Here is a 24,505-nt window from a genome sequence, read left to right as displayed (position 1 = left end):
GATTGGGAAAAGATATAGCTTTAATAAAATAGGCAGAAAGCAATGGAATTATGGTATTACAAGACACTTAAATGCAAATATACACTGTTATACCTTTTGAACTGTACTTACACCGCAATTTAAGAAATACTGGAGACATGGAGACCAATCGTACATTCCTATACAGGTGACCATAATAAATAGCTTTAATGGGTTCTCTCCGATCTCTTCCTGAGTAAGAAAATCATACTCAAAGAGCCTTCTACAGCGCAGGAATGTCAGCTCCTGATATTTCTCACGGCACAAATCTTCTCCAGGATGATGTGCAAAGAGAGGATCACTTTCCAGAGCAGAGAAGATTCTCTTCTTCAGGGGGAAAAAAACTGACATAAGAATCTTAATCTAAAAGCATTAATAAAACAAGTTAAAGTTCTTCTAGGATAACACCAGGCCTCAAACTACATTCATTTGATAGGAAGATGTAAATTTAAAAAGCCAAAACTCCAGAGAATTAAAAAATACGGTTAAATGGTCTGTCATTGTATATATAGTTCATGCAGCTAAATTTTAGGAAAGCTCCTTCATCATGAAGTAATAACCGTGGGACTGATTCACTTTGAATGTAAGAGAACAGTATGGTAAAACTTACTTGCTTTTTATAGCAGCTTCATTATTTTACTATATGAAGCTGCTGCCAGGATCTAAATGGCAATAGCCCTCCATTTGAGAATAAAGGTGAAACTCCAGGGGTTACATTCACTTAGAAATATGCCATAACGGTAAAGCCATTAAGCTACCACAACTGCTCTGTTCCCAGGTGAAGGCAGAAATGTACTCCATTTAATGGAATCATTATATGCAGCTGTTCAATATGGGGATGTGCCTCTTTTAATATTTTAATTTGGATTTTTTTTTTTTGTTAGATGACATACTATAGCTTTTTTTTTTTTACCTCAGATCTCTGTGTCTTCAAGATATCCACATCTTCTTATCTTTCATGTAATGTAGAAAAAAGTGCAGTGCCTTAGGGAAAATCTTTTAGAAATGTTTTTAAAGTCCTTTCCTCCTTTCTGAAGAGAATGATACAGTAAGAAGGAAGAAAACCAGAAGATTTCTTGTGCTTTTCTTTGAAAGATAAGGTCATTCCCTCTCTCTGTATGTACAACACTATTTGCCCACACAGCTTTGAAACTCCATCAGACACAGAGCACTTGTGTTTTTCCTATGCTCGTAAGTGTACCAGTCAGATATGGAGCAAGGTATTTTAGATTTCTTTGATCCACCTTCTGAGATTTTAATACTTATGGTGAATGTTCAAGATTAGCTGAAATCCATGTAAATCTATACCACCTTCAAAAAAGTCAGTTCTGCCTTGTCATACATTTCCAAGTCATGCATTCCCACACCATCTCTTGTGCTGCAATTAATCTATTTTTTTTTGTTAGGGTTAGCTTTCAGCGAGGTAGGCATGCTAATCTGTCCAACTGCAATGCCACATAAGCATTAATGCGGGCACAGAAGACCGTAGGAAATTATGTCAGTCAAAGGAAGACAGAAATACTATGCTTGAACTTAGCTCAGCTTAAGTGCATTGTAAAACTGTCAGATATATTATTTAATGCAAACAGTACAGTAAAGAAATATGGCAGAATATAATTCTTTCTCAGTTTGAAATGAACATGGAAGGTCTGTAAGGTAGCACCTGCTGGTCTCCACTGCACGGATGCTCAGTAATGAAATGAGCCTTATGAGACAGTGAAGTAGGTTGCTTAAAAGTTCAGTTCTGTTCTGAAAATTGGATGTGCAAAACCAATTTCTTCACACTCCGTATCTACAGAGTATTATTAAAGCAAATACTTCCTCTTTGAAAATCAGAAACTCACTTCTACTGATAAGGTATCTCCAAAATTAAACCATGCTTACAATTCTTGCAAAGTTTACCTTCAGCTGGATGACATCTTCACCGTCTAGTAATACTGCCATCTCCTTCCAGTTAAAAGAAGCTTTCTTACGATATTTGCAAAGCGGTCCTTTAGGGAAATCTGGTAGCAAAGTATCCCATGAATTTTGGTTGCCAGTGGCTTCTTTCAGATTCAGTGGGGATGCCATTGTTAGCTAAACTGCACCAAACAGGAAAAGATACATCACAAACTGAAGCACCGCAGACTCCTAATTTTTAATAACAAAAAGAAATCAAAAGGGTTGTTAATTAAATCTGTAGACTTGTTCAAATGTATCAGTACAGCAGTGCAGAGCCAACTAAAAGCTTGCCCTTCCATTTTCTAATTCAATTGGCTTGGTACAAGCTAAGGAAAAAAATGCCTTTGATCAAATGTAAATTAATCACATGGTCTTTGTTATTAAAATATAAGCTAAATCTTTTAAATAAGCAAAATATGAAACAGGGACACATTGGTTGATATTGCATAATAAGAAGGGGGTATGAGATAAAACACCCAGGCAAAAAAAATAACGTCTTAAATAACATAACGTGAGTAATTCTTACCTCGCTTCTAACTTAAATGCAAAACAATAAAGCATAAAAGCACCTAAACATGCATACAAAGCCCTGTTCAAATGCAGGAGATGCCTGTATTATCTTCACATCACTAGTTACCATTTAGACAACTTTTAACTAAATGGCATGTGGGTTATATGTTAAGGTTTGTATGCAAGTTTAAATTTTCATTTCTGTTATTTGGTGGCTTACAACATTTTTAATCTGTCTTCCCACTAAACATTTTTTTTCTGAATACACTTATTTTTTTCTACGGGGAGTTGACCTCAGACTCTTACATATGTGACCAAAAGCAGTGAGGCCCCGTGAAGTCTGCTGGCATTTTGTTGCGTATGGGTCACGAAAGAGCATTGCAAAACTTCACAGAACCAGCAGAATTTCACTATCACTAGTTACAACCGCACTGGTTTTGGAAAGAACGGGAATCTGGCTTTGTGTTATTACCTGGCCAAAGGGTAAAGGCCTATGCTGCTTCCAGCAGCAGATGTCCGAGTGCCCTCTGCTGCCACCTGCTCATATCACACCCAGCAATTTCTGACACTTCATGCAGATGGCAGTGACCTGTGTGATGCTTGTAGGAGGTAAAAACGGCCGGGCAGGGGAAACAAAAGCCGGCCACATTGTAACACGGGAACTGGCTGGAAGAAGCCATTCTCCATGGGACTGGGAGGACATTCAGCCCCAGGGCTGGCCAAGGGCTCAGCGTGGACTATGAACACAATGAAGTACAGAAACTACTAGTTTGGCATTCTACTTTCTTCCTCATCATCTTGATGTACCTCCTTGCTACATTTATTTTCTTTCAACTTAATCCTCTTACAGAGGTAATTTTCTAACTCTGGACAGTAGAGACATAGTAGAAGAGGACTGCAGGGTAGTATTTCTGCATCTGACTTCCAAATCACTTCTAGGAAGGGGCAATTCCACTATTGAGCAACAGGTTTGGAAAGAAAAGAGGGGGCGGGAGGGAGAGGCAATGAAAAAGAGCGTTCCAACGTGAAGTCAAATAAACAGACAATGCTCTTCTAACTGGAAAACAGGTAAATCAGGCAGAAGTTCAAGGCTTCTCAGAACAGAGAAAAATTTACATCAGAATATGCAGCTATTGCTTCTAATTTATTTTCAATGTAATTCAATGAGATTGCTCAAGCGAGAAAACCTCAGCATTCACAAAAAAAGATCATGTACTTCAAAAAAAATTACAACTTCTCTCCCTGTCTTCACACGATCTTTTAATATCATTTGGTTCCAAGCAAACAGTTTCAAAACTATCTAGGAAACCAAACCAGGTGTTACAGCAGGACAATAACAAAAGACTGCCCTAAAGAATAACCTCGTTGTTAACTTGAGCCTTGTGCTCACATTTTGAAATCTGTGTGCAGATGTGGGACTAAAAAATAAACACTTTGCTTCCAGCTTGCTGAGAACTGCTGCAGTTTCGCTGAGAAAAGCGGAGCTGAAAACCTCTTTATGCGGAAGGTACTCCGGCTAGTAATTCAAATTCGGGACTGGACAACAGCAACGGCAGGCAAATCATGCAGGAGTGGTTGTTTGCAGCGCATTATCGTCCATCACCGTGCATAAAAATGACATAGCTCAGACACTTGGTAGCAGTTCAAGAATAACGATATTGTCCACTTATTCTGTCAGAAACACCATTATTTGCAAGCGCAGAGCCGCTAGAAAATAAAAGACAAAGCCAGCGATGGCAGTTACACAGAGAAAGACGACGCCGGAGAAGTTAAAGGCGGCGAAGTAAATAAACCACTTCTGGGAGAGCACTTGGAGGTCCTTTGCGCAACGGCTATCAGAACCGCCCCAACTCAGGGCGGCTGCTATTCGCAGGAAAAAAAAAAAAAAACAAAAAAAACCAAAACAAAACAAAACAAAAAAAACCCACCCACAAACAAAGACTACATAATGTACTGGTTTTACTGGAAAAAAAAAAAAAAAAAGTACCGGGATTAGTTTCCTTGCGGAGCCGGGCAGCCGGGGGCCTGTCAGGTCGTCACTCCCCGTTCCCAGTTTGGAAAAGCGTTTCCACGCCGAGGCACCGCAGCCGCTGTCACAGCGACGCGGACCTTCCTCGAGCAAAAGCCAGAGGTGCGGCAAAGACCCTCCAGCCCGCACCTGCTCCTGGCAGCAGGCGGCAGCTGCAGCGTCCCTCACGGCGCCCCAACAGCGTCCCGCCCGCGGCCGTCGCGCCGGACAACCCGCCGCAGCCCTGCTCAAGGCTTCACCGCCCCGCCTCGGGCTGACGGGACGCGGCACCCACCGGCGGCCGCTGCCGTCCCCGCCTCAGGAACTGACGAGAGCAGCCTGCGACGCGCTCCGCCTCCCTCGCCCTGCGCGACGGCAGCAGCGGGGCGGCCATGGGGCTGGTGGGGACGGCGGTTGTGCGGGATGGCGGCGCCGCGCTGCCCCGCGGCTTCTGGGCGGCCGTGCGCGTCTGGCTGGAGAAGCCGCAGGTGGCCAACAGGCGGCTGTGCGGCGCCGCCATCGAGGCGGAGGGGACGGTGCCGCTCGGGGAGGGCGGGGAAGTATCTCCCCGTCTCGCCGCCGTGCCGGGAGGCAGGAGCGGCGGGGGGCCGGAGGAGCGAGTGGCGCCTGCCGGGGCGGCGGAGCTGGGCCGGCTCTGGAGGGAGGTGCGCGGCCAGCTGCCGGCGGGGCAGGGGCAGGGGCAGCTGCCGCCATCCCTCACGCCGTGGGGCGGGCCGGGCCAGCGCTCCGAGCTGCGCGCCGTGCTGAGGACGCTGCTGCCCCGGGGGCGGACCGCGGGCCCGCCCGCAGCGCCGGCGAAGGAGCTGGCGGTCCAAGGTGAGCGGGAGCCCGGCCCCGAGGCGCTGGGAGAGGGATGCGGGGAGCGGCGGCGGAGCCCGGTGAGGTGCTGCGGCTGCGGCGGACCGGGGATGTCTCGCAAAGGAGATAAATGCCATTTTTTACCTACTCGTGGGAGCGCAGATGCGTTTTCGTCCTCATCATGCGCGTCTATTTTCTTTTTGTCTTTTGTTGTTGTGGTAGGAAGACCATCACCTGCGGGCCGCTGGTGTAGCCAAGCCCGTTTCAACGGCAGAAAAGGACAGTAGGGCCAAGAGCTGATGTGATGTGTTTAAGGTGCTGCTGGGATGGGAAAAGCCCTTAGGGAAGGCAGGCACCCCGCTCCTGGGGGAGAGGTATAAAAAAATGCTTCATCTTTTTGTTTTCCTTAAAAAGAAGAGGCAAGAAGGACCGTCATTGTGTGAGCTCCTGTCGAGAGTAAGCTGCCCACGTGAAAATGCTGCTTGTAGTGCGAACCTAATTATGGGCTTGTAAGGAGTGACGGTAGCCTTTGAAAATGCAGTTAATGAGAAAAAGGAAGCAGCTGCCACACCTGCCTGGCCAAGTTGAGCTGTTTCTGTTGACTTTCTTATTGTTTATCATTGCTGAAAAATGAAGCTTGACTGTTTTTTTTTTTTTTAAAAAACATTATATGATGGTCATATGCTGCAGTAATTCCTACTAATATAAAGAAACATACAGAGTAGAGGTTGACATCTTTTTAAGATAATTTTGGGGAAAATGTTGATGCGGATTAAATTCTAATAGTAATGTTTTGAAAAGAATCAGAATTCCAGAAACAAATTAAATTTACAATTTAAAAAGACCTGTAGTTATTTATGGGTGACAGCTGACTTAGGATGCACTTGTGGCCTATGATTTTTAGTCTGATGCCTTCAAAAAAAAGGTGTATGTTGCAGCTTTATGATTTATTTTTTATTTTGATGTTAAGAGGATATGTTCTTGAGCTACATCTAGAGAGCTTAGCTGTAAGAAAAAGCCTAGGAGAATAATTTTTTTAATTAATATGTTTAAAATAAAGAAATGTTAGAGAGGGGATCGGCTAATGATGGGTTGAGACAGCAAGGTTTGATGTTTGCTTTATTGCTAATTATTCTTTTCTGTCCCCCAAAAATTTGAAATCATTTGAAACTGGATAACTTAGCCAATATAGGATTCTTAGTTTCGAGATTTGCGGTTGTCAGAATGTTTGTTTTGATGGTAATTGAAAAACCACTTTCAAAAATGAGAACTTAAGTTTTTCTGAAGAAATTGCCTTGGATAAACAATAGCTAAAAAGATGTTTGCAATTGGTTTATGAAGTAATAATGCATACATGTCATATGCCGTAAGGAATACAGGAAATGCTTTTAGGGTCACTTTATAGGAAGGATATAGGGACTAAATTAAGATATTAGGATTTTTTAAAAATCATTAGCACGTGAGTACTAGGCTTTATCGTGCGGTTTGTATTTTGCTGCAGTTGCCTTTCCATTTATTTTGGAATTATTTCAAAAGGACACACTCTCTTCTCTGTTTTCACTTGTGTTGGAGTTAGCTATGGTACATGCACGATTGATGCTAGAGAATGAAATGTGACAAAAGTTGCAGAATATCTTCTCGAAATATGGTAGAGACACTCAAGTGCGTTGCCAGCTGTTTGTCAGCCCATGTCAAATCTTCCAAAATCTCTAGTGTTTGGAATCTGTCACTGGACATAAACATTTTATTCTACAGGTGATAGATACCATTAAGATCAGTAGCGTGGTTGCTGAGCATAACTTAATACAGCAACATAATACGTGCACCTTCACCTCAAACCAGGTCTTCTCTCCTTCAGCGCTATGAGATCCTAATTTAGGGATAGATAATTTTTCAGAGCTGTGAGATACTAATTTAGGGATAGATAATTTGTTTTTTCACATTGCTTAGGCCGGGAACTCTAACTGGGAAAGCTGCATGATGCTAAAATGGAAGTGTAGCTATAATTATAATCACACAGTAGATCCTGTGTTTGAACGCGGCAAAATTGATAGATACTAATAATATTATTTATTATTTTTTAGTATTGCACTGATTGTTTATTTAATATTGGGGTGCTATGTAAGTCTCTGTTAATTTGGAATGTGCCTCACAGAACTCTGGATTTACTGTGGGGTAGGGGAAAGCAGCAGTTTTGTGCTAGAAAAATCTCATTGTCTAACTTTTACTTTATTAAATAGTTAGGTTTAAAGAAAATGAATAGTGTTACCAGTCAGACTTAGATATTTTGGAAAAGTCATGCAACAGAATGCTGAATATTGAGAATTCAAACAGTTCAGTAGTTTCAGATGTCAGGCACACTGAGAAGTGGATCTGTTCTTAGCATTATGGCTCTTCCTGTGTTGTCCTAGGTCTTGCGTCACTAGTTTGCGCTTTAGTAGTACAGAAACAAAAGTTTATTTAGGTGCTAACTGAGTTGGTTTGCACCATGGAATACTATATCACTACTTACATGTTTTTCAGATGTTTACAATGGAACTGTGACCTTTCTGCCTTTGGAAGAAAACAGTGAAGGAAAATACCGGATTAAAAAGTGCAATATTTATCAAATTCAACTTACACACGTAAAAGACGAAGAATGGTAAGTGCTGGGAGTGAGAGAGGAAGCAAATCTTGAGTTATCACAAGGATAACACCGTGTTTTAGTATTGGTATCTATGTGATTTGCTTTGACTAACTTCCTGCTTGATCAGTGAATGACATTAGTGGGGTGATCTTGGTGCACAGTGTTCAGTTAAAAACGAAACGTCTGCAACACCCAAATCGACTCAAAACAAATCTGTTTCAACTTTGAAAGTATACATTGACCATACCTGTGTGTGGTCTAGAAAAAGTAAGCATGTTCTGATCAGGAGGAACTAGCTGTGCCTGCGAGAGAGGTCAGGTTCTGTGGGTGTTAGTAAGGTTGAGGGTCAAAGTGGAATTGTTTGGAACCTACTGAGCTTCAGCTGTTGAAATTTAGACCATTGCAGCTTGGTCCTGAGCATCTGAGCGCATAGCTCTAATGAAAACTAAATGAAGTTAGAGATAATGAAATGTGCCAACTGATAACATTTTCCTCCTAAATTTTCCTGTTGTTTTCGTGAATTTACTTTTACTAGTTAGCGTTTCAATATCTTGCTAAATCAGGTTTTTCATCATATGCGAGTCCTCAGTCATTGTGTTAAATGTAGCATGGACTCTCATATACAGTGTTTGAGTTGGCAGATAATGAGCTGTCTAACAAAATTCAGAGGAAACTGCTGCATTATTTGGTAACTGATGTTTTACTTTCGTTTTGGTTTTGTATATTTCCCTATTCTCCAGTCTACTTCTATACCTCTGTTTGATCTGCTGATTTTCTCCACTTAATCATTGTTTTCTTTCTCTTTGAGGTAGCTGAAATAATGAAATACACTGTATTTATACAAAGTTTTTATTTTATTTTTAAAGGTCTGTGTCTATTGTAGCTCCATTTCCAGAAGATTGGTTTTCAGATGGAATTGCATACCCCAAACTAGCATGGCTTGGAAATGAACTTTTGTCCAAACTGGCTAAATGGTCTGTGGAGCAAAAGCCCAGTGAGTTTAAAAGTACACTGTCACTTATTTCTGTAGCAAAATACAGCAAAGTTTATCAAGACCTTAAAGAAAAATACAAAGAGATGGTAAAGGTAAGTTTAGCAATACATGGAGTAATAGTATGCTTTCCTATATTTTTTGTTGTTTTAGTGAAACTGCTTCTTTCACTGAATTCTTTTTTTTAATAAAAGAAGCAATTTAATTGAAATGTATGTTTTATGGTTTCGTGTTAAGGGTTTTTTTTTCTGTGTATGTGGGGAAAAAAACAGTTTAGTATTTAGAAGAGCTGTACTGGAAAGGAAAGGTTTGGAGCCAAATTCACAGTAAACATCTGGAGGATTTAGGTATTCTCCAGAATGTTTCGCTTCAGATAAGAAGCAAGCATAGGTCAGTGGATATAAATACTAAGTCAGCTACATTAGAAGACATAAATAAAGCACCTCCTTCTCCAAAACCTGAGAGAGTCTGGAAACAGCACTGCTTAGCAAGTGGGTTAAATTTCCTATTACTCTTCTTAAATTTGAATGCTACATTAATATGTGTTTGAGTGAGAGGAGCAATGTTGTAAAACTGTTTTATACTCAGGATCCCCCAAAACGGCGGCGATCATCCTGAGTGCCGTGTGAGCTAATACCTGTATCCTTACGCACCAGACTCTAGCTACGTGCCAAACAATTGGTAAATGCTTTCGTAAAACATATTGTGAAAATGTTGAAAGATTTCACTGTTGGTATTTTTGTACTAATAGAAAGATACATATGAGAGCGAAATGGGACTTGTGGGTAAGGTAATGGGTTCAGTTTTTAGTTCTGCAGTAGACAGTGTAGTGTCAAGTGTTTTAATCTTTTCTTCAATTCCTCACTTTAAAAATAGAGATACCACTTTCACTTTCTGTCTTCCTATTTCAGACTTTGATTCTTTGTGTTCTGTTGTGCCAGGATAATTCTATGCCTGTTACATTGTGAAAATAAATTTCCAAATGCTAATGTTACCAATTTTGCACATAACAGGAAGAACATCAGTATTTTTCTTCTGAGACAGTAAGCAAAAGGCTGCATGCTCTATTATAGAACAGATGCAGCAGTTTATTTGTTGTGAGCTGCACATATGGAGCCATAATGTTCTTGGAAAGTTTAATGTTTGAATGACAGCAGACATTCTTTATGCCATTATTGTTCTGTGTGAAATCAAACAGTCTTTATTTACATTCTTTGTGTAGAATTTTTATGAGGTTAAAATGCAAAATCCATGAAGTGCGGAAGCCTACTAAAGGGGATGAATATCCAGATCACTCCAGCTGAGCACTTTTTAAAGTAATTTCAGATGGTGCCGAGAATAACAATTTTCCTGTTTTTTCGTTTGTGTGTTTTTTGGTTTTTTTTTTCTGAAGGTGTGGCCTGAAGTGACAGATCCTGAGAAATTTGTTTATGAAGATGTTGCCATCGCCACTTACTTGCTGGTAGGGAGCTGCCTTGCCAAATAATATTCTATAAGGTTCTATTTCCTAGTAATAGAACCTGTCTGAAGAAAGTTAGTATTTTCGTTTTATAGATGTTGCATTCTTTAAAATAGAATGACCTGAAGTTATTACAGGCATACAAGGCAAAAGGAGGGAGTAGGAGAAAGGGCCTGAGGTTTTGGGGTTTTAGGGTGTTTGCTTTTGGTTTTTTTTTGCTTCTGTTCTCACTTAAGCATAGAGACAGGGTTCTTATTACAATGTTTTCAAGCATGACTTAAACCGAAAGCGGAATTTGTGTTTACAACTCTATTCAAGTTGAGTTTGTATTCTGATCTTCTTTGGTAGTGTTCTCAACAGTGTTGCAGGGATTTGCATACAGTAAACAATTACAGAAGGTATGTATTTTGTAAGAGAATTGGGAAAAAAAAAAGTTTAAGATGATGAAGCAAAGGGAAGATTAGTTGATTTTTTTTTTTTTATACTGCCCTATATCACAAAAATTGGCACAATAACAATGAAAATCAAGTTTAGAGGGATACTGACACTTCTTTGTGAAGATATGATAAAGATTTGCAGTTCTCTGTCGCAGGCAGTTTATTAGCTACACGGACAAGGTGTCTGGGTTTTTTAAGTGATAAAGCAAAAAGCACTGATGTAGCAGAAAAATAATGGTTAGATGAACTGATTTGGAGATCGGAAGCTATTGTTTTGTACGTATTTCTACGACTTGTTAATTTTATGCTAAAGTTTTGTCACTGCTTTGCCTTTCCCTGATAAAAGTTCAGCTCAAATCCTATTTTCAAATGCAATATAAAGGCCAAATGCAGATGCTTGGTGCAGTTTTCTAAGGCACCTACCTATGAAATCTATGAAAATTCTGCCACCTGCAGTCATTAGAAGCTTCAGGTTTCTAAACAGTATCAAAACTCATCACTATGTAGGCACATAAATATTTTTTGACTGCTATCCAGAGGGTGGTTAGAGTATGTCTACCTTGAAGTATAATGTAGATACCTCTTGTGTCTTCCCTAAATCAATATTTGTAAATAAGTTAGCTCGTTTACACAACTTGTGGAGGACTAATTTATTTTGGTAACTGACTGTTTAAATGTAGAACCCTAGTTTCTTTTGCCAAGAAGATTTTTTTTTTTTAAATTGTCTGAGGAAGCCTGACTGACCTAGGCTACTCTCAAAATCTTCATTATCATATTTGTTTGACAGAACTTTTTACATCAGAGAAATGATCATGATGAAGCGGTCAGACAGTTGGAGTAGATGATCGTTGTAGGTCCCTTCCAACCGAACTATTCTATTCTATGATACTGACTTGTGGCTACTATAATAGGCTCATCTTTCACCATTTTAACCACCATGATAACATTAGATGTTAAAAATTAGAAAATTATTTCCTGTAAGTTAGGAGTTATAATAGTGGTAGCCACAGGAAGCTTCAATAATGACGCTCTTCAAAATGCTTTGCAAATTTTTATGCACATGAGTGTTAATTTACAGTAAAAACCTTTTTTAACTGACATAGCAGCAATTTTCAAAAAGTTACTGAAGACATCCAGTAACTTGCTTGTATAAATGAAAGTGTAAAGTAAGGTGTTAATAACCCAACCTCCTTGCACAAATTTCAGATATCTGTATGGTGGTATAGAATAACTCAAAATTATTTAGAAGTACGTTAAACAAGTGGTTAAGAGAAGATAGCTCCAGTGTTAAATTTTTATGAATTTACAGCATCTAGATTGATATGATGGGAGGAGGGGGCACCTGACCTTATTTTACTCTGCAGTCATATTAAGTTCACCTACTGTCTAGGTAGACAACTGATTACAAAGAACATTGTGGTTTTTATTTTCAGCTCTGCCACTAATTCTTTATTTAATACAGCAGATATAAGTGCTTCCATAGTGTTACTTGCAGAGACACTGTTGAAGTTTACTCGCTACTTTCTTTGCTTCCTCTGGTCACCTATTCCACCCTTTGTTTTAGCAGCTTATTTTGCAGTTATGCCCACTGTAGCCCAAGGCTGTATGGCCTTGATTAATTTCAACTTCCGGCGACTCAGAAGGGGAGTGGAGGATGTACTTAGCACTTAGACAATGATTGATGTTTTGTAATGTAATTCCTGCCCCTCTCCATAAATGGTTTTAGTGGTTTTTTGTGTTTTTTTTTTTTCCTCTCCTGCCAAGTTATTTTCTCTGTAGGTGGCAGTGGATGTCTTACGTCAGATCTGCATTCTCTCCCAGCTTTATCCTTTGATTTCCAGTAACCTTTGCTTCCTTCTTACAGGGAAGCTTGGGAGCAGAAGACTGAAATATGTTCTTTTCTTGTCTTAGATTCTTTGGGAAGAAGAGAGAAAGGAAAAAGGGCTGACCAAGAAACAGTCGTTTGTAGATCTTGGATGTGGAAATGGTCTACTGGTTCATATTCTAAACAATGAAGGGGTAAATAGAGTACTTTTTAAAACAATAATTAAAAAATAGAGATAGTCAATATTCTTGTTATGCTTTCCTTTTATCTGGCATGCAAATAGCCAAAATTCAGTTAATTCATGTTCCTAAAGTAGGATTTTGTCACTCGAGTTACTAATAAAAAATTCTAACAGAGCTTTAGAAACCTTTCACTTATTTATCTATTTTTAGTAGTGCAATTCATTTCAATTCAAAGCTATTTTACTGAGGTGAGAAGCGATGAGGGAAAAGTAATGATGTGATTTAGTTACGCTGTAGACAAAGCAAAAAAGGAATGGAGAATCTTAACATAGAGATTCTTTCTCAGAAGGGCCTTTAAATGAGATGTTTTTCATGAACTTAATTTTTTTTTAAGTTGAATTCTACTTCTCACGTCCTGAAAATGTTTTTCTGTATCTTTAAAAACAATGTTGGGATTTGTTAATTGTGAAAATGCTTAACATACTGTGCTTTTGGGAGTGAAAGTGTAGAAACGGCAAAATTCAATTTCTTGAGACATAGTTTCTGAAACAACAACAAAAAAGGTCAGTGGGATCGAACAAAACTCAATGAAGTTGGATCTATCTGTTTCAGAAAATTGTATTTTCCACTTCTGGGAGAATATGCTAAAATTTGAAGAGGAAATATATCTCCTGTTAGACCAATAGGTATCATTGGAGGGGCAGGGGGCAATTCCAGGTTCTCCTAACACAAGCTCTCTAACTTTGTGTGGCCAGAAAAAATTGATCCAAGACAAGATGCTATTTTCCCTGTAGATGTTTCTTTTTCATACATCTTTAGGTCATCATTGCTGTAGCACTGACAGACATTGTTGACTGTCAAAAAAAATCACCTATGTGACAGTTTTATGAGACTTTTTTAGTAATTGATTTCGGTTAGTTCTGCACAGTTCTTGAAGTTCAAATACTATTGCTTATGCATTCTTTGTTTTTTGCTTTAGTTTCCAGTCCTATTTCCTCTTCCCATCAGTGCACAAGGGAAAAGTGTGTTTGGACTCCAACAGCCTAATTGAATTCAGTAGTTAAAGGTGGTTCTCCCAGCAAGGGCTGCTTAGAATAGCACTCTTCTCCGAGCCCTGTGGGTGCTACAGTAATACTTGCCTTATGAAAGGTTTTGGTATTTTAAACAAACAAAAACAATACCTTGCTTTTACTTTTGTAGAGATCCAGATTTTCAAGAGCAGGCTCAATAGGTATGCCTAGGTAAAATTTCAAACCAGATATGTTCTTAATGTTTCCTAGTCTTTCCCTTCATATTTAGAAGGGAAGGAAGGGATTAAAAGTATTCAGCTTCCGCCCAAGATGGTGAAGCTGTGTTTCATTATGTGTCTAAATTTTATTATGAATGCAATAATCAGTGTTAATATGTACATTTAGTGAGCCTGTTTGATTATGTCTACTAAAAGTAGTACTTAAAAATGATATTTTTTGTTCAAATATTTCAGCATTCAGGTAAAGGAATTGATGTGAGGAGAAGAAAAATATGGGACATGTATGGACCAGAAACTCACTTAAAGGTATTATGCAAATGTATGTCGATCTTATTGATTCGTAACTTTATTCATTTGTTCATTGCTTCAGGTCGTGTTGATGCAAATGTAATCAAACGTATCGGTTTATAGAAAGTTGTCTAAAGTGTTCTGTGGGTTTGGTATGATGCCACCCATATGTCCTGTGGGACTATAAAGTAAGTAGTAAAGAGGATTAGTAGAGCAATACTGAATCGTAACCTTGAATATTTGCAACTTACTTACTTTTCATCAAGATTAACATGATTGCCTACTGCATGTACAGACATGCACACTATAAAACATTCTTTGATTTTACTGGAAGAACATTGTTAAGCAGCTTTGTTTGAATCACTGTACCTCATAAAAGATATTCATATCCAAACTTAGTTTATAATCCAAATAGTTTATTCTTGAAAGTCATTCTGACCTTTTGGTGCCATGTCCTGTTTTGGGGACAAAATTGTTGTAGAACCTCAAAGGAGTCAATCCTCTGCTCTACTGACCCTGTGGTAAGTAATTGCGATAATAACCTTGGAAAAAAAAAAACCCCAAAACAGGAAAATAAGCCTGAAAGAGGGATTATATTTCAGGTTCCACATTAGCATTTTTATGAGAACAGGAACAATTCGAGCACACAAACATTTACGTTCACTCCAGCTGTTCTTGGTCTGATACCTGTTAAAGTGTTTTACCGATGAACAGTTGTGCTTTGGAGGTGGGGTGTTCCTGACTTCTTGTTCTCTAGACTCATAAAATTTCATACTCTATTCTCTCAAGAATTGTCAGCTCCCAATATATTAAAAGAATTTTCTGCCTGTAGTTATTCTCTAGTAGTTTCGTTTAAAAGTTAATTCAACGTATCTTTGAATGCTAACAATTTATGTTAAATCAACAAAAGAGCAGCAGTTTTCACAGATGGAAGGTGGAACTTTCACAATCTTGTGCAGCTTTCTCTTTGCCACCCTGCCATTTTTGGTACAGATTGCCAAAACTGCCAGATTCCCTTACTGCAGTCTGCAACCCGATCTTACTGAAAAGCTTCAAGAAACAATCCAAAACATTAAGCTGTGGTGCTCCTTCATTTCTGTTGTACTATATTAAGTCACTTCGGATCATACCAAACAGCATCTTCCCTTTCCCTTCATGTTATATGTTCCTTTTTCTGCCGCTGTTTCTGTATAGTGAAAATCTTTGAATTTTGTACATTCGTTTCATGTCAAGGTCTAGCCATTTACATTTTCTCAGATTTGACTCATAGGGAAACTTCTGAGCATCAGCTGTCCCTCTCTGCAGCATGAGAAAAAAAGATGGGTTTTATTCGTGTTTTTTAAACGGAAAAAAAAAAGAATTTACAGAGAACACTTGAAAAAGCCAGACAGAAACAATAAAAATATCTGAAATATGCCTATAAGGAAGAGACTGATTTATGTGGGAAGGAGTTATATAACAAACAGAAAGGGTGAAATGGTTTTGCAAGGCTCCTGTGTACAGGAGAAAGCACCTGCTCATAGCCTTTTGTTACCCTCAAAGCTAATTTTGTTTTGATCTTTACTTAAAGCATGAGTTGCAGGATGAATATTACCATCTGTGGCACTCAGTGCCAATACTAACAATACAAATGAATGTAACAGGTGGCACTCTGCGTCGCCAAACTGCTGTCAGGCATGGTGAATACAAATTTGATTGTGGGTGACTGTCAAAATGTGGAGCACGGCACTGATAATTCATGGTATGCCTAAACTGAATGAGCACAACTGACATGTAACGTAGGAGTAACTTGTTTAATCAACCGTAAGAAAATACTTACCGAACAATTGGTTTAACATTTGATAAATACCTTATCTAGAAATGTATGTACATCACTAAAAGTGGTCAGAGATACAGTGTTTAAAGTGAACAATAGTATTCCATACTGGTACTTAAAACACCTAACACAGTGCTTTCTGAAGAGGGGAATTGGGATGTAATAGAGGTAGTCTGAGATTTCTGAAATTCTCTATTAAGTGCTGGGTTTTTTTCAAATTCCTATGCGGATACTATTTTGCGTGTACATGTAAATTTTGACCTCATAAAACATGCATTTTGTATATAAAATGAGAGTACGAAAAGGAAGAAATTTTTCCCTCTGAGGGTGGTGAGGCACTGGAACAGGTTGCCCAGAGAAGTTGTGGGTGCCCCATCCCTGGAAGTGTTCAAGGCCAGGTTGGATGAGGCTTTGAGCAACCTGATCTAGTGGAAGGTTTTCCTGCCCATGGCAGGGGGGTTGGAACTAGGTGATCTTTAATATCCCTTCCAGCCCAAACCATTCTATGATTCTGTGATTTTCAGGGCTTTTCCTAAAGGTCTGTGGAGATTCAAATTTAAAACTTTTTTTCAAGTCTGTCCAATAATTATTTTGAGGTTCATACGTCTTTTTAGAAGAGTATGTACTTTTGTGGCATTAACATCTTTAAGTACTTTTTTGGCTGAACTTGGTTCTAGGTAAGAAAACGTGTGTGTCTGAGAAAGACAAACATTGAACAAACACTCTAGAACTTTTAAACTACCTGTATGAAGAATTCATCTTGTGTGGGGGAGGAGGTTGCTTTTTGCTTCGTTTTTGGTTTTTTATTTTAAAGAATATCAGGATAGGGGATTCTTGAGACTAATAACTACTCTGTGAGTCAATATTGTGGTGGGAAGACTTCTGCGCTGTTGTCTCCTCAATCCATATATATTGAATTTCCATGAGGCAAAAGGCTATTCTAAAGGCCAGCAAAGAAGCCTTCTACCTGTAACCTATTGTTGCCTATTTTGCCTCCTGATTTTTCGTGTATCACGAGGTAGTCTTGACACAACTTGAAAGGGGATGGAATGACGATATAGATAAGAGGGAAAGTTTTAGACTGAGTTAGGTTTATTATACACAAATGATAGGATGTGAAAAGTGGTGTTCTGTATCTTAGAATTTTATTTGGGAAGAGTCTGTTAAAGAAGAGGAGACACTAGTGAAGCTATGTTCTGATTAATTGCTATGTGAGTCCTAGGACTGTAAGACATAGCAAATTAGGTGGCTTTCTGAAAAATTAAGTCCATGTGTATATATATATATATGTGACAGAAGAAGAATGGCAGGGAATCATAATCCAATGTATGATATTTGTTTACACATTTTTAGGGTGCCAGATATCTTAATCAGAATTGTTATTCCACTCTTTGTTTGACCAATATTTTGTGGATAGCTGTTGCTATCTTACTTCTCTGTAGCTATAAAAAATTACTGCCTGGCAGAAGTGCAGATTGAGGAAAACATTATTGGTGTCTGTGGTTCTCATTCACCTTGTATTCGTCAGCTTGTATGGTTTTATGTTGTTGCTTAGTGCTTTGTTAACAAGTAAAATGCATTTAAAGAAACCTGTAATAAAATTCACTTAATTTATTGTGTTGGTTTTTTAGGAATCTACAATCATGCCAGGGGACAGTCATCTCTTTCCAGATACTGACTGGCTCATAGGAAACCATTCAGATGAATTAACACCATGGATACCTGTAATTGCAGCTAGGTATTTGTAGAGGGAGGGGCCTGGGAGGGAAGGCATTAAAAACAAAACAAAACATAATTACTGATGTCTGCTTGGTGAAAACTGTCAGTTTTGCAGCCACACCTGCTGTCCTTGTGGGGCTTGCTGCTTTTGATACCAATTGATTATTTTTACAAAACATGCCTTTTCCTGAGGAGAAGCACAGATGTAGTATTTACTTTCTCATAGAATTCAGTGCAGCATTTTGCTTTTGAAGTTCATAAAACAGAACTGTTTTTTAATGTGAATCTGTTGGTTTTTTTTAAAAAATACAGTTGCTGTTGGTTCTGCCTTTCCTTGAACTGTTGTGCTCTTCACAACCAACTGCAATAGTTTACTATGTAGAGATTTAGTCTTGCAAACCAAGTTGGCACAGTAATTTGCTATAGCAAATACTTTGTGAAACAGTATTATTTATTATGCTAGCAGATCTACTGAAAGAGGAACGTATAAATACTATTTCCATGAAATTCCCATTATTGCTTGTATCTGATGGGTTATTGGTTAAATTTGTGTGTTCTCTGAAACAGCAAACTGCTGAATGGAAAATTATTCTTCTTGTAGGTCTTCCTATTCATGTTGCTACTTTGTGCTGCCATGTTGCTTCTTTGATTTCCATGGAAAATACAGCCGAAGACAAAGCAAGAAAACGCAGTACAGAGAATACCTTGATTTTGTTGCCCAAGTGGGATTTGTATGCGGCTTTCATGTGGAGGAAGATTGCCTTAGAATTCCATCAACAAAAAGGGTGATTTGGGGCTGTACAGGACTTTTGTCTTTTTTTTTTTTTTTTAAGCTGCTATCTGTCTGAAGCATATGGATGTTTGTTTATTATTATTGTTTGTTCATTATTGTTGTAAGATCAGACTATAGTCATTTACATTACTTGAGACAACATACTCTGAAGAGAGACTAAAAATACTTGTTTTCTTGGATAGTCTGTCATAAGTACAAACCTAAAGGCAAGAAAGAATGGAAAGTTTTATGATTGTTTCTTATGCCACTCTATAGGATGGAAACTTCCCTTCTTTTGCCTTAAATTTTCTAGCTGCTTATGTTGCTTATTTGCACTCAATTTTGCTGGTTTTCTTGTCCTGCGAAATGTTCTCAGGGTAGGAAGAGGCTTTAGTTTCATGAATAATCTGGGGATCATGAACAATCTTTTTGTTCTGTGCTTGTATGGCATGATGGATTATGGTTTGATTACTGGATTTCTTCTGTGGCACTAATATTTGAAAACTAAAATTAAAAAACTCAAACATTACTGAGCACTGAGTTTGAATGGATGTCTCCTGTAGGTAGATTTAGAAGCCTGCATGAGACGTGTGCAGGTTAGGGAGCTGTGTGTAAATACAGGACTCTTACCATACAAATAGTGATTCTCCTGTTTCTACTAAAATAGGTGTGCCTTATTGGAAAAAGAAGGACCTATCCACCTACAGAGTGCTCTCTGATTGACAAGCAGATAACACAGTATATTAATGATCGTCAGACCTGTGCTGCAGTCATATGTGACAGAAGAGTTGGACTTAATCATAAGGATCACTCTGATGGTCTATGCAAAGAAGCAGGCTCAGAACTTCCTGAAAATGAGTCTGAGACTGCTGGTAGAATTTGGATGCCTGCATTTCATCCCAGAGAAAAAGTGGAACAAATCAGAAATTGTGCGTCCCTCCCTCAGGATTTTGTAGACGATGTGGTTCTCAGTGTGGCAAACTTGCTGTTAAATGCAGCCCCTCAAAAATCATGTTCTAATATGCATGGTGGAAATATGAATACCTGGAATCAAGGAGGTGAGATTGTCTTTCCTTTTTATTATCTTTTGCTTCTGCTAGTAGGGGGTGTCTTTTCCAATGAATTTACATGTTTGTAAATTTAGTAAGTGAAATAGATTTTAGGAAATACCAAGAACAGTACAGTAGCAATTGAAGGCTTTTTCTTCCACTATGTTTTGTTGCACACTGGGATGCAAATAAGGTGTATAAGAATATTTTGAAATTGATGTGGGATTTTTTTCCCCTTTACACTTAAATACCAGGACAGAATCAAATTTTTATTAACAAAAAAACAAACCAAACCAAACCTAGAACTCTTTTCCATTTACCGAAACAGAGCACTACATCTGTTTGGGGAGAATATTAAGTTTCTTTTTGGATAGCTGCGTAATAATTAGCTGTAATTCTGTAAGAAGTGCTTTGAAGTGCCATTTGGTTACAACATGATTAGGAAATTTTACTTTAGTCTTAGGAAGAGAAAGAATAGAAGTTGCTGTTCATTTTGTAAGCATTCAGTTAGTTCTCACTACTACCATCTTTCCAATTTCCTCCATCCATTTTTATTATTTATTCACTGTAGTTTGTCATATGTTATTGTTATAAGATCCTTTGAGTCCTTCTCTCTTCTCTCTAATGTCGTGCCTGTAAACAGTGATTATTGCCATAAGAGTTATATACTACTGTGAAAAAAAGCAGGGAAAATGAAATTGTGTCTTACTGTGGAAATTCTGACTTGAATCTTGGAGAATGAAAGCTGCTATTTTACAGGCAATATACATATAAAATATATATCATGGATGATATTGGGAGTACAAAGCTGCTGCAATACTGGTAGATAATTCATAGATACTGCTTATAATCTTTACATAAAAGTTAAATTATCTTTGTATTTTATTTCTATATCTGTATATACACACATTTTTAATAACTACGCTATTATTTGTTGCAGAAAGCCTTTCCTTGAAAGAAGTAGCAGAACACTTAAACAAAGAGACTTTAAAAAGGCTCAAGAGTGAATACGGAGGCCTGCAGACACTACTCAAGAACAATCATCAAGTATTTGAAGGTAAAGAAGGGGTTTTGGTTTTTTGTTTTGTTTCTCTTCAATCATCTATTTTATCTTCTTTATATGCAGTTAAACTCAACTGAAGAATTACTATGGTGGTGGCTTTTTTTAACTGCTTGCTATACCTTTGTGGAAAACGGATATTCTTTATGTGTCCATTGCGCCAAGACATTGTTAGTAAAACTCTTTTGAATGAGATCGGTAAGACATCTATCAGCAAAGAGTTGTTCTAGATTGACTGTATCTGAAAAGACAACCCTTTAGTTCAAGTGGCTAATTTAATGCTTTTGTTTGAGAATTTTTATTTTTCCTGTAGAATGTTGATGATTTTGGGACCATCAAATGCAAAGCAAGTTCACGAAACCACTTAACTGAGGCTTGGTCTGGCCCTTCCTAGCCCCACAGTGTAAATGTCAACACAAAATAAAATTAGTCTCTGTTAAGAACCTGTAACTGTGAGGCTCGATGTGTTTGTATAGCATGTGGTAGCATGGCAGAAAAAACTCAGTAGCAAATTTCTGTGTTTGGCTGGATTTGTTGATAGCTGGTTTTTGTTTGGTTTGTGGTTGGTTTTTTTCCTGTTGTAGTGTGATGGTGGTGTTTTGTTTGGTTGTTCTTTGAGTTTTCTTTGTCGGCGAGGAGTTTTGCAAAAGTAAGGTCTAGCTTTGCAGGAATACAAGACCTTCAAGGTTTTGTCAGTATTTAAGACCACTTCAAATTTGGAAGCATGTTACCTTCTTGCGTCCCAACAATTCTACATCAGCTGTAAAGCTTTGATTAACTGATCCATGGCAAATCATCCTGAGTATGCAGCCAAGTTGCTGCCAGTGGTTAACTTAGCCAAGTTTAGCATCCACTAAGGATTTCTGTGCGCTTGGCAATTACAAAGCGTGATGCCATACTGAAATCCTTCTGAACTGCCATCCATTGAAAAGAGTTGGTCACATTGAATTCATTATGTGTCTGAATGTGATTCCCTGTCATTAGGGATAGATGGAGTAGATGTACGACCTGTTGTGTGAAATGAGCATTTTAATTTGGCTTGGATGCTGTCTGCACATTACCTCTGAAGAAAGACAAGGATTAAGGCCAAATCTTTCTCAGTAATTTACATCATATTTAAAGTCTCTGGAGCTGCAGTAGAGACCATTTGATTCTTTCCTTCAGTAGCATGTCACCATAACAAGGGACTTTTACCAGTGGGTGATCTGGAAGGACATTGCTCGTGCCAAAGAGGACAGAGAAGAATATGGCTACAGCTCTTTTGTCATCTTTACTGAAATGTTTTGAGTTTTTTTAAAAAGATGGAAAACGGATGCGTGCGTGCATACGCACACACACAGAAAAGAAGGCACTTAGAATAACTCATCTGCGGCAGTTTCTTTTGATCAGGCATCTTGTCCAATACAGGACTGATATTCTAGAAAAAAATATGCTTGATCATAAATAGCATTATATCTGCTCACTTTTCTTCATCTTTTGAGAGAGGTTTTAAAGCTCTGCTGAACCTGCTTGTGGATTGGCTTTGTATGAGTTCCAATCTATTTGTGTGTCACAAGGAAACCTGGAGGAATGAATTCATCCAGGCCTGAATGTGTGATATTAAGCTTTCACTGGACTTGTTATCTTTGGAATAGCGATTATCAGAAAGCAGAATGGTATCAGTTAGCTATTCCAAGCTACAAGTGTGTGATACAAAAGGTATGATTGAAGCAGAATACGAAAATAGAGCATGGCAACTCAGAAGTGAGAGATTCTTCGCTCCTTGTTTTCATAGTTGTTTTTTGTCTACACTTTTTCTTTCTTTCTGATTAACTTCCTTTTATTCTGTTCTGCTTACACATTTAAGGAGTTGACAGAGGTTCACAAATATGTGTGTGCAGTTTATGATCTTAACACAGCAAATGAATTTAAAAAAAACAAGTGCCGAATCTTTGTTAAGCAATGATAGTTCACTGTTGATTCATAGCAGTGGTTGTCTCCTTGGTGCAGTGTACTTTTGGGTCAGTGAACTGTTGTCTTTGCAAGAGCATTTCTATTTAGTGAAAGTAGTAGAAGGCTCTTACTAGATTTTTGCTGATAATCACATTTTAAATGTGGAGTAATAAAGTTTTGAACATGGGAAGGATTAGTTCTTGAAGTTAAAACTTCTTTGTCGGCACTTTCAATCTAAATTGAGAGGATTTTAGTCTAAATTATTCTAACTGCTATGTTTAAAACAAGCAAACTTCTACAAAGATGATACAAAGGTGCCCCAAACTATTCAGTGTCACAGTAAAACACCTCACTGGGAAATCAATCAATTCTTCTTCAGACTGTGTCTATATTATCTCGATTTGTTGTGTGCCTCTTTCTGTTTCTGTACAAATGGCACATTTGGTTTTGCCTGAGTGATCCATTTGTAGAATATATATTTTATTCACAGAATGTCACTATGCATTTTTTCCAGTACAATTCCCATGGCTCTCTATTAACAACTGCATTTTGGTTTGTTTTTAAATCTTAGTTCTAAATGGGAGAGTTCATATTCGTGACTGGAGAAAAGAGAAACCATCAAGGAAAACTAAGCCTGAAGTGAAACGACGCCTTTCAGCTGAAGCATTTAAAACACGTCTCTGTTGGTTTTTCATTCATCATCCTGACGGTTGTTCTTTGCCTTCTGAATCTTGCCCGTATGCTCATGGGACTGAGGAGCTTAGGCAGTCTCAGATTATTAAAAAGAAAAAACACATACAGTAATAAAATGCTGCTGCTTATGTTTAAGCTTGTGTACATAACTGAATCTATAATTGACTTCAGGACTGCCTAGTGCATCAATATCTGTACAATATGGAGGGTTTTTTCCCATTCCTATGCATCTTATTTTCCAGTTGATTTACAAGTTCTCCTGTATTTTCAATTCTTTATTTTTTTTGTTAACACGGAAAAGGTATAGTAAAGTATGTATATACTTTTGGATTTTGTCGTGGCTTGTCTAATATGCATTTGTGCAAGTAGAAAAGTTTAAAAACTTAATTTTGTAGGACATTCTTCATCATACTCGATCAGACCAAATGTTCATGGTGCAGTGTTTTCAAACCCTGAAAACTAGCTGTTTCCTTCCAAGTTTTCCAGGAGGATTTACGGTTTCTTAGGACTCACAGTGGCTCTTGGGAGTCAGAAATTTGAGAGATTTTGCTCTTTCCTGACCTGACAGCTTCTGCTTCATGTTACTGTGGGTAATACTGCATATTACCCTTCATTTTTTGGTCAGACCTAGTCCTCCTTTCCTTCCTTTTCGTACTGATTCGAGTGTTGGTTTGAAGAATAACTTTCTGAGAAATTGTTAGGGAAGTCTTCACATGCAGGTGTAGATTTTTAGAGCTCTGTAGGCCATACTGCCTGCTCTCTCTTTTTTTAAAGTGAGGGGTAACAGTAGAAAATGCATTTAATAATATTGGAATGGTAGGGTTTCTGCGTATTCCTAACAAAGGAATGTCTTAGCACCTTGAGCAGGTTATGATTTTCCTTTGGTAGAGTGTATTATTTCTTTAAAAGGTTCAACTTAGCAGAAGTCCTAGTTATTAGTCAGTGACAGTCATTGAATTAGTGTCATAATTCATACCTGTCAACTGCTAAGTACTTGTAGAAGTTCAGTATCTGCTGTACAAGCTCTGAGACAAGAAATTGTGTTGGTTCTGGTCTCGCTTGTATACTGATACTGTGGAAACTCTGCTCTGATCTACTGAGACAAGACTGT

General features: G+C 38.3%; 2 protein-coding genes across 5 annotated transcripts in view; one reads left to right on the top strand and one right to left on the bottom strand.

The window, feature by feature from the left end:
* ACOX3 (acyl-CoA oxidase 3, pristanoyl) overlaps positions 1-4,522 on the bottom strand; it is a 35,851-nt gene extending 31,329 nt beyond the window's left edge. For 3 of the 4 annotated variants that reach the window (XM_086612350.1, XM_086612353.1, XM_086612352.1), the window contains exons 1-3: positions 4,457-4,522; positions 1,921-2,099; positions 112-345 (exon numbers count right to left, since the gene is read on the bottom strand). In XM_086612350.1, the coding sequence (XP_086468476.1) occupies positions 112-345; positions 1,921-2,088 (402 nt within the window). In that variant the 5' untranslated portion in view covers positions 2,089-2,099; positions 4,457-4,522. Of the gene's footprint in view, positions 1-111; positions 346-1,920; positions 2,100-2,941; positions 2,963-4,456 lie in introns of those variants that run through there. The other variant, XM_086612351.1, reaches the window with a different exon arrangement.
* Positions 4,523-4,869: 347 nt separating this feature from the next.
* Positions 4,870-23,717, top strand: TRMT44 (tRNA methyltransferase 44 homolog). The gene is made up of 11 exons (XM_086611637.1): positions 4,870-5,314; positions 7,820-7,937; positions 8,789-9,008; positions 10,307-10,375; positions 12,721-12,828; positions 14,300-14,371; positions 17,801-17,907; positions 18,490-18,673; positions 19,328-19,718; positions 20,650-20,766; positions 23,273-23,717. Exons 1-11 carry the CDS (start codon positions 4,870-4,872, stop codon positions 23,503-23,505), a joined length of 2,064 nt encoding a protein of 687 aa, XP_086467763.1. The 3' UTR covers positions 23,506-23,717.
* Positions 23,718-24,505: the final 788 nt, after the last annotated feature.

This window comes from Tauraco erythrolophus, chromosome 5 (assembly GCF_009769465.1).
Source record: "Tauraco erythrolophus isolate bTauEry1 chromosome 5, bTauEry1.pri, whole genome shotgun sequence".
NCBI lineage: Eukaryota > Metazoa > Chordata > Aves > Musophagiformes > Musophagidae > Tauraco > Tauraco erythrolophus.
Note: the sequence above shows the minus strand (reverse complement) of the source record. Positions and strands in the feature narration are given on the sequence as shown.